Consider the following 10,589-nt stretch of genomic DNA (forward strand, 5'->3'; position numbering starts at 1 on the left):
AAAAAAAGAATAAATAGTAATAAAATAATTAATTTTTTTAAGAAAAAAATGATGTATAAGCATTTTTAACACATACGTTTAATTTCCGTTTAACTATTTTCGATATTTATTTAGATCATCTGATATCTTTACGATATAGTTCTCAAAATGAGTTTAGAGAGTGTAAAACAATTATCAATTCGACTATCGTACAATCGTCGACGAATTTTTAAAGTTAGCTTGTTATCGAAAATTTCGAAATAGTAATAAAATAATTGATTTTTTTAAGAAAAAACGACTTATGCGTATTTTTTAACACATACATTTAATGTCTGTTTAACTATTTTCGATATCTATTTAGATCATTCGATATCTCTATGATATAGTTCTCAAAATGAGTTTTGAGAGAATGTAAAACATTTATCGATTCGACTATCGTACAATCGTCGATGAATTTTTGAAGTTGGCTTGTTATCGAAAATTTCGAAATATAGTTTGAAAATGCCTACTTTGACGTCCCATAACGTTTGCTACGATTGACCGTTTCACGCACCGTTAACGACGTGCAATACCATGCCGCGAGTACTTCAAAACGACATTAAGAATGTAATATTTCGATTTCGTTTGATATCCCGCAATGAGCCTGAGAATGAACACAAAAACATAAGTAAAAAATAATAAAAATAAAATAAAATAAAATTTCATTTCTCTCTGTGTGGTCTCGGTGCACGGAGACCTTGGTCTCCTCCGTGCACGGAGACTTCATGTCTCCGTGCATGGAGTCCTCTTTTTTTTTTCTTTTTTAAATAAAGAAATATACTTAAAATTTTGAGTTAATATTTAATTTTATAGTAATAAAATATAAAAAAATTTAATTTAAAATATTTTAATATACTGTAAGAAACTGTTACAACACGTAATTTTCATACCTCCACCACTCTATGCTCAACCACTCTTATATAGATATATATAGTAGGGATATAAGAAAAAAAATTACTTTTATATAAAAAAAGAAAAAAATATTTTACAAAAAGTTACTTTTAAGTAAAAAATTTGAAGAAAAAAATTAAAAAGAGTTTTAATTTTTGTTGTTCACATTATAATTTTTTTTTCAATTTATAATTCTTTTCTCTTAATAATTCCAAAAAGAAACTTAGATTTGAAATTTTTTTCTGTGTAGTTTTACTTTATAAATGATAGTTTTTTCAATTTAGAATTTTTTTTAAAAATTTTTTCTTCAATTTTTTTTTATTAATCAGTATTTTTTAATAGTTTGAGATAAAATTTAATTTTCTAGTAATAATTCAATATATAAAATGATGAAAAAAAATTCACTCCGTGCATGGAGAAAAATTTTTCGTCATACCACATAATTTTTGTGAGCAAAATGATGCACTGAGAAAATTGTTGCAAAAAAAGAATAAATAGTAATAAAATAATTAATTTTTTAAAGAAAAATGACGTATATGCATTTTTAACACATATGTTTAATCTCCGTTTAACTATTTTCGATATTTATTTAGATCATCTGATATCTCTACGATATAGTTCTCAAAATGAGTTTCGAGAGAATGTAAAACATTTATCAATTCGACTATCGTACAATCGTCGAAGAATTTTTAAAGTTAGCTTGTTATCGAAAATTTTGAAATAGTAATAAAATAATTGATTTTTTTAAGAAAAATGACTTATGCGTATTTTTTAACATATACGTTTAATGTCTGTTTCACTATTTTCGATATCTATTTAGATCATTCGATATCTCTACGATATAGTTCTCAAAATGAGTTTCAAGAGAATGTAAAACATTCATCGATTTGACTATCGTACAATCGTCGATGAATTTTTAAAGTTAGCTTGTTATCGAAAATTTCGAAATATAGTTTGAAAGTGCCTACTTTGACGTCCTCTAACATTTGCTACGATTGACCATTTCACGCACCGTTAACGACATGCAATACTATGCCGCGAGTATTTCAAAACGATATTAAGAATGTAATATTTCGATTTCGTTTGATATCCCGTAAGGAGCTTGAAAATGAACACAAAAACATCAGTAAAAAAAAAAAAAACTTATTTCAGATCATGGCTCTCCGTGCACGGAGTCTTCCTAATTTTAATTTTTTTTTCGTTCGTGCACGGAGACACGTGGAGACCAATGTCTCCGTGCACGGAGGCTTTTGCTTCGTGCACGAAGAGATTACTTTTTTTTTTTGCTGTGTAGTTTTATGTTATAATTTTTTTTTCAATTTAAAATTCTATTTAATTCTTTTTTCTTCAAATTTTTTACCTACAAGTAATATGTTGTAAAAAAATTTCTGTCGCATATTATCTCTATCTTTTTTTTTTTTTTATATATACAAAAGTGATTTTTTTCTTATATCCCTACTATATATATCTATATCGGAGTGGTGGAGGAATGGAAATTGCGTGTTGTAGTAAATTTGGAGGTAGTGTATAATAAAATAATATATATATCAAGCAAACGGAGTCGTTTTTGGCCCCCAATTGAAACAAAACAAAACAAAAATGCTACAGTAAAGATGGATCAAGACACTGTTGCTTTCTACGATACCCTCACATTCCCCTTTTTTATATAGTAGGGAAATAAAGGACATTGTAAACTTTTGCAAAGTTTTAGGAAAATTGTAGCAGCGGTTCCTGACATTTTTAATTTTTGCAGACCTTACCCAACATTCAATTTTTGCCAACAAACGTCCCTAATCTTTCAAAAATATGCAGTTGGTGTCCAAAGTGATGGAAATCATCCATTTGACCGTTAGTTAACCAAAAAAACTAATTTTGTCCAAATTTGATAAAGGTAAAATGATAACTCCATAAATTTAACATAAAATAATTAAAAAAGAAAAAAGAAACCCATCCACCTGCTTCGGTCCACCCCCATGAAAAACCTAGAAGCCGGTTCATCTACCTTCCACTTCTTCCCCACTCCCACTCACAGTGGCGGATCCAGGTACTTGCGAGCTAGGGCGTGTGGATGGCGGATCAACTGCCCTAGCTGGGTCCGTCGGAATGTTCATTATTGCAGTCATTAGTAGGCTTGTCCGTCGGTCCACCAGGAAGAAACTCAGAAAGCAGAGCTGCAGAGGCTAAAGAAAGCGAATATGAAGAAGACGATGCTGGGAAATTGGGCCTACTTTCCCCCCTCTCAATTTTGGGCCTCTTTTTAAAAAAATAAGGCCCAAATCCAATGGCCCAATACCTTGAAATTAATGGACGGCTGGAGTGGATATATTTCCATTGCATTCACCAATTTGAAGAGTCCAAACCCCAAAATTGAAACCAATTAACCAAGGGCTGAACGGAACTGCTGAAGGCGAAGGGCGATTGCGAAGATAGTGGACTGGTGCCTGGCAGAGTGGTGCGAGTTGAGTGGATGGTGAGTCGGTGACCGGTGAGCCATGAGCGGCAAGGAGGTGGACGATGGTGTGGTGCGATCGTACGAGTTGAGTGGACGCCGATGGCTACGAGTGCGACTTCTTGCCTTGGTAAGCTATTCTGGCTTTTCTTTTAATTTTTTTCTTTTTGATTTTGATGATTTAATTCGATTGTTATGTTAAATGTGATGATTATGATTTATGAAAATTGAGGAATTTGTAAATTTTGTAAATACGTGAATTGGGAATTTTATGATTTATGAGAGATGTTCAATTTGTGTTGGAAATTAGAAATTGGAAATTGATGATAGCTTAAGTCTTTAAGATTAAGTTTAATTTATTTTTAATTTTCATACAGATTATGTTAACTGGTAAAATTACTGTCGATCTTGATTCTTGAGGTTAATCGACACTTTTGTCTTTATTTTAATTTTTTTGGGCTTTGAGGTGAGGTCCCTGTATGATGAATAAATGAGAATTGTGATTTGTGATAAATAATTTATGTTGTATGAGTTATGAGTTATAATTTATTATCCATGATATTCGATTTGTGATTTAGGAAATTATGAGATCCCGTAGAATGTTGTTGTCTAAGTTTATAGTATTGTACATTTTTTTTTAGTACTTTGGGTTGTATTGAATTATATTTTCATATGAATTGAATTATATTTACTATCGTTGATTGTCAACGGTCACGGGTCAGCGGTCAATCCTTCCACCCAAGCTGAACTACAATATTGGATTCGCCTCTGCCCATCCACATATTTTTTCGGGGTTTTGAGCATAGGTTTGTCTTTGTTACTGTTATCTTATCTCTTTTACACTTCAATATTGCTTATTTTCTGTGTTTCTTGCTTGGAATTTAATATATTTCTTTGGGTTCTTTTTTCTTCGTTTTCATAACAAAAAACTTTGTGGGTTTTCATTACCTATTTTTTGTTTTGCTTCTTGCAAAATTTTGACATTTCTTGGCCTCTATATGCTCGAGGAAACAAAGAGGCTGAGAAACGAGGATAAAGTTGGAGTCTTTTTGTGCAGTATTTTAAAATATTAAATGAGCAAAAACAGTGCTGAACTTAACCCATAGTCCTAGAGTTTTGTTTTCTATTTCTCTCTGTGAAATGTGAGAATTTAGTTAGAGAAAAGATGGGAAAATTTGTGTCTTTATGGCCTTCTTTTCCTTCCAAGTTTTAAGCTACAATGTCGTCACATTTGTTACTATCCGACATCGATTTCCAAGACGAATTAGAATTTGAAGTACCTAACGGTTACCTAGCTATCCCTTTTCCTTTCAATTGTCTCTCTACCTTCATGACCACATGCAACATATCTTCTAACTCCACATAGTGGTGTAATTCCACTACATTAGCAATTTCCCTATTTAACCCATTCAAGAACCATGTCATAGTGGCTTCCCGATCCTCCACCACATTCGCCCTAATCATGATTATCTCCATTTCCTCGTGGTAATCCTCTACGCTCTTCGAGCCTTGATATAAGCTTTACAAATTTTGATGGATCTCCATATAATAGTGACTAGGAACAAATCGTTTTCTCATTAATGTCTTCAACTCATCCCAAGTACTAATTGGTCTTCCCCTACACCTACATTGTGATGTAACCACCCGATCCCACCATGTTATTGCATAGTCAATGAATTCTAGAACCCCAAAGTTCATCTTCTTCACCTCCGAGTAGTTATAACATTCGAAAATCAATTCAACATTTCTTTCCTACTCTAAATACGCCTCTGGGTCACTTCTTCCCTTAAATTATGGAGTGGTCATTTTGATATTACCCTTGTTTCCATCCATCTCATCTCCGTGATTATTCGTACCCTGTCTGTCGAATCTATTACCTCTATTCCTCATCCGTCTCATTTCGTCACCATTAAATTCATCTTCATCCACATCACTACCGTAGTCAGATTCCTCTTGTCTTTCCCTCCTAGGCTCCCATCTACCCAGTCCCCTAGCATTAGATACCTCAACTCGTTGCCCCTACTAAGATTAGTCACCGATGTATTTAATCTTGTCATTCAAGTCTTCTATCTTACCCTACAAGCTTCCTGTTTATCCAACCTATCTCTCACATCCCAAAACGCACTTTTAAACTGCTATATCAATTCATCTAACGCACTGTTATGATTGCCCTGTCGGCTTGAATTGGAATCTTCTCGTTCAGACATCCTAAAATTATAAATTTTATCTGCCTCACCGGTATTCACTCGGAAAATCACACAATATGACTTTTTTCCTCTATTAATCTCATCACTTTACCTTTTACCACTCGATGCTTTTTTCTAAGCGCTTCAAAGAACAAAGTTAACCAATGAATATTAACACATGGAATTTTTAACCGAATGTGAATCAAAGATTATGAAACAAAAGGACTCAAAGATTTTTTTTTAATAAAATTGACCTGACTTTGATTGAATGAAGAAACCAATGTGACTCGACAACAATTTAGAAAAGAAAGATTGTTGGTAGAAAATTGAACAATAAAATAACAGCAATAATAATTTTGTTTGAACAGTACCGTGAACAGTAACTCCTTTTTTTATACTCTTTGAACAATATGTGAACAATAATTGCTTTTTTTGAATAAAAACAACAAATTAAACTACCAGCAAATTAAATAATGTGGTTTTGGATGCTATAATAGCCCAAAACAACTTTGACAAATTTTGACGATAATTTGACGGATTAAAAAACTCGAACAACGAAGAAATGAAGAACACCAGAAAAAGGGAATAACAAAACGCGGAGAAACAAAAAACAAAGACTCAATGAAGAAAAAACAAGGATATAACCTGTTAATTTGGAGCCTGTGCTTTAGTACCAATTGATGTGAACCCCGTAAAAATGTTGACTACGAAACCCACAACTAGATTGTTAGAACCTCAAAAAAAGCTAATTAAAAGGTTTGAGAGTTTTAAGCCAAATCAATGAACCAAAAAACCAAAAAAGATCAAAGCTTAAAAGGCCCCTTGGTTACACGATTAAGACCCGCACTCGGATTGTAGAACACCACAAGATTGTAATTTTTGATAAGTTCCAATTATTCAATGAATAACGATATGAAGAAAGCAAACTACCTCTCTATTAGAAATTCTCAAAATAATGTAAGGTAATGTTTTACAATGAAAATAAACCTATTTATATGTAGAAAATCTAGAAACTAGTTTTGATAGGAAGAAAGTACTAATCCTAGCTCGCTTAAAAATGGAATTACAGATTACAAGAATATTGTCTATAATTAAATTTTAATGAAATAAGGAAAGTTCGCGTAAAAGAAAAATTCTCGCCACCGAAATACACTATGCGGCCACATAAAGTAATTCAATGTGGTCACATAGAAGAAACTTGAATTGCCTCTGAAATCTGTGCAAGGTTTGATGCGATGCATGCTGTGTAGAACTATGTGGTCGCATAGTTCTTCTTCTCAATCTCAACTTCATCCACTCGTATCACGTTGATCCAAATCACTTCGGCTCTCGACATAAACATGAAAGTTTGCCTCGTTTTGCATTCCGAATATCGTCCCATCAATGGTTGATTGAGCAAGTATCCCATCGTTTGTTTCACTCGCTTTGCCCTCGATTGTGTCATCGGTCCGCCTTCAATTATCAACGGCTCTTTCAAACTAACCATCTTTGCGCTTGACTCTGGAATCACATCACCGAATCTATTTTGTTCAGATCCTATTGAATCGATCCTGAAAAAATGCCCAATTCTACGAACTGTCAAGGGCCTCAAATTGAAATGACAAAACATGGCCAAATTCTTAACTTGAATGAATAATGCTGCTCAACCCGAGATTGTATCTTGAGTTTTGAGCCTTGGCCTCCCAATGTGAATCGCGTGAGCCCCACGTGATTGAAGATTAAGGGCCTTGGATTGAAACTCGGGATTTAATCCCGGGTTCTGAAGCACTACTGAACCTAAATTAATCATGACACCTCGCCCTTTGATTGAAACCCAAGATTTAATCACAGGTACTGAAGCACTATTGAACTTGAATTAATCAGATCTTTTATGAGTTGCACAACTTTTCAATCATACATTTCAAAAATGATTATCAAAATTTACTAAAAATCTAATTTTAATCAATCCCGAGTTCTAAAGCACTGCTCAACCTGAATTAATAAGATCTTTTATGAACTGCACAACTTTTCAATATAAATTTCAAAAATGCTATTCAAAATTTTCAAAAAATCTAATTTTAACAACCCACGCCACCCTCCCCCTCTCCGAGGAACTCCCTTGTAACTTTCCAATTTTTCAGTCGTGGACTTCCTACTCTTCCCCTCCGACTCCGACTCCGAAGACGACGACGACGTCTTTATTACCTTCGATCACTCATCCTCCCCCTCCAGCAACCTTCTTTGTCCAACTTCACCGACCCTCTCTTTTTAGTCCATTTCATGTAAAGTGCTCTGTGTTCTGTAAACGACGCCATTTTAACTCCTCTTACACCCGAGAAATTAATTTGAGGGTGGGTGTCGTTTTGATAACCTTTTTGACTTTTTCGTTTGTATAGGTGGTGCAAGGAGGCGAGAGAGTTCGTTTGCAGTGGTGGTGCGGGGGAGTACGTGGCGGCGGCGTTTTGTATAATGGGACAGCACGGTTGACTGATGCTTGTGAGGATGAGAAAGAGGAGGCTATGGCGGTGGGGCGAAGCCATTCCGAAATTCTGATGAGTATGTGGAAAGAGGAAGGTATATTAGTGAAGACGAAAGAGTTTCAAGCGAGGGGGGTTTCTCATTGGTGTCGGAGTGGATGTTCTTGACAGCTCTCAAATGGTGAGCGCTAGTTATCTTTCAAGTTTGTTGATTTCGAACTTCGTTTGCTTGTGTAGTTTTGTAGGAATAGTTACTTCTTGTGCAATTATTTTTTGTTAGTTTGATAGTTGGAAAAAAAGTGATAGATTAGTTTATCAAGTTATAAACTTTATTTTTAACATTTTATTGTAGATGGTTAACCCTGTTGGTCATAGCATCTTCTCTTGTATGCAATTGACAGAAGAGTTGAAACAATCCAATCTGGTTAAATGATAAAGTCTGAAAGTGTTTTTAATTGTCAAGTTGTTTGTGGCTCTAACAACAAGAACCAAGTTGTGGTAATTTTTACCATGCCTGAACAACCAATACTCGACTTCACAACTTGACTAGAACTTATTTACAATCCTATTGCTATAGTAGTTAGAAAACTGAAAAAAATTGTATTAGCAAGAGGTTATTAGGAAAGATATGTTTTGTGAATCTGTGGGAAATGAAGTTCAAACTGGAAGTATTACTTTCATAGCTGTGATTATCATCAAAGTCGACTCTATTCCTGTATATATTATTGCCTACACAGACTTGCTTAACCTGCCATTGTTCAACTACATTACACAAATCACTGAAAAGTGATGATTGCTTCCTTAGTTCCATTCCACCTTTGGTAATGTTCCCTATACCATTTTTCTAAATTATGATTACATCCAATAGAGTCCTTGCCATTCCCTGAGTCAGTCATTAGACAATTGAACAAGGTTCCTTTGCAGTTGTGGATGCTGCATTTATGGAACCCATGATCTGATATTTGATTTATTCTTCCTTGTAGGCATAATTACATGACGGGTGTGGAAAGATTTTTTACCTGAAGAAGATAGCACGCACGACTTGTTCTCTTTACATATCAGACTTCTGTGTGTGTTGGAAACAAATTCATTTGATATGAAGATTAGCCAAAAGGTTCATTACGAATTGCTGCCCTTTTTGTTTTAATTATCCTAAGCATTAGCTATAGTTTGGATCTTTTGATTTATTGATCATGGGTGCTTTTATTCAGAGTTGGTAAAAGTAAATCTTCTATAAAGCAACTAATACTTGACTTCTATTGTGTGAGCATTAGATTTTTGAAATGCTGGATTTCAAACTACAATCTTTGCAAAATTCAGAAGATAGCCCAATAGGGAAGAGAAGTTTCTAAATTTTGAATACATGCACATATAATACAATTAGATATCCAATGATTTCCATTCTGTTAAAGGAAGTAGATATGGCTTGAAGAGTAAAACATGAATGTATATCTTTGGTTGTTCAGGGGCATATAAAAGGTGAAAAGTTGGTAGGGCTGGCCTTGTCCTTTGTTAAATATTATAAAGATAGACTTTGTTAGTGACGGTTGTTGACTTGCTGCTATGTATGTAACTTACACAGATTGCTTGTGGTACCTCCTTTACTGGAAAAAAGCTGTTTACTTCAATTGTTTATGTGCTTGTTAAAAATGTTATATTTGCAACTTCTGCCTTGCATTGATAGTATTATTTTTCTTAGTCATCAAGTCAGGATACAACAGCTCTCTTTTGGTTGAATTCACAATCGACTGAAAAGGTAAATGCAAAATTCAGTGCTCAAGAAGTTGGCAGTGATGTGGTGTAAAGGAAAGCAAAGGAAAAAAAAAATTCATTCAGCCTAATCTTCAGCTTTTACTTTCATTTTGTTGATTTGAGCACTGCTGGATAAGACTACTGTTACAAAAACTCATAAAATTGACTGGTTATTATGGAAAGAAAAACAATGGTTTTACAATTTTTTCAGCAGAATGCCACTTGTTCATATAACGGCTAGGTATAAGCTACCTGGTAGAGTGTCTATAAGGATAAATGGTTGGTATGAGATAATTGTTGGCTTTTTAAGAGTTTATTTTATCAATGATCTGACGCTTTGTTTGCATTCCGAAGAATAATCAGTTTGGAGCTTTCAACACAGCCTACAATATATTTTTTACTGAGTCTCTCTTGGTGAGCTAAGTAATTCATTACTAATGTTTTACCATCGATTCTTTTTCTTGAAGGTTGTGATAGAGCCCCAATCAATTACACCTATTCTAGAAGGTTCAAGAAGGCTGTGGGAAGTAACAAATTATGTTGACTAAAGATGACATGGCTAGAGTTAGTTACAAATAGGGTTTATAAATAGAATAGAGGAATGGAGTCGGGGGATAGGAAAAAAAGATTGTGAGTGAAGTTATATTAGGAGAGTAAGGCCCTCTCGAGTGGCCACTGTTCGTTTCTATTTTTGAGTTTTAATACCCGTTCCATCAATATAAAAGAACTTTTTCCTGCATTTTCTCCTGTTCGTTCTTGTTGCTACAGGTTGGAACCTATCAATTGGTATCAGAGCACACCAATCATCCACCACAGCCGTGACTCTTACTAATCGAG

General features: G+C 34.2%; 1 protein-coding gene across 1 annotated transcript; it reads left to right on the forward strand.

Moving 5' to 3' along the window:
- Positions 1 to 3,003: 3,003 nt before the first annotated feature.
- Positions 3,004 to 9,114, forward strand: LOC111366301. The gene is made up of 3 exons (XM_022987033.1): positions 3,004 to 3,488; positions 7,920 to 8,181; positions 8,984 to 9,114. The coding sequence occupies exons 1-2, from the start codon at positions 3,402 to 3,404 to the stop codon at positions 8,166 to 8,168; spliced, it is 336 nt and encodes a 111-aa protein (XP_022842801.1). The 5' UTR covers positions 3,004 to 3,401; the 3' UTR covers positions 8,169 to 8,181; positions 8,984 to 9,114.
- Positions 9,115 to 10,589: the final 1,475 nt, after the last annotated feature.

Source organism: Olea europaea, chromosome 17 (genome assembly GCF_002742605.1).
Source record: "Olea europaea var. sylvestris chromosome 17, O_europaea_v1, whole genome shotgun sequence".
Lineage (NCBI taxonomy): Eukaryota > Viridiplantae > Streptophyta > Magnoliopsida > Lamiales > Oleaceae > Olea > Olea europaea.

Bases quoted from the DNA above. Each gene is read 5' to 3' on its own strand.
- LOC111366301 (XM_022987033.1), top strand. From the start codon at position 3,402: ATGAGCGGCAAGGAGGTGGACGATGGTGTGGTGCGATCGTACGAGTTG. The intron at 3,489-7,919 runs GTAAGCTATTCT...TCGTTTGTATAG, and splicing joins GAGTGCGACTTCTTGCCTTG to GTGGTGCAAGGAGGCGAGAG.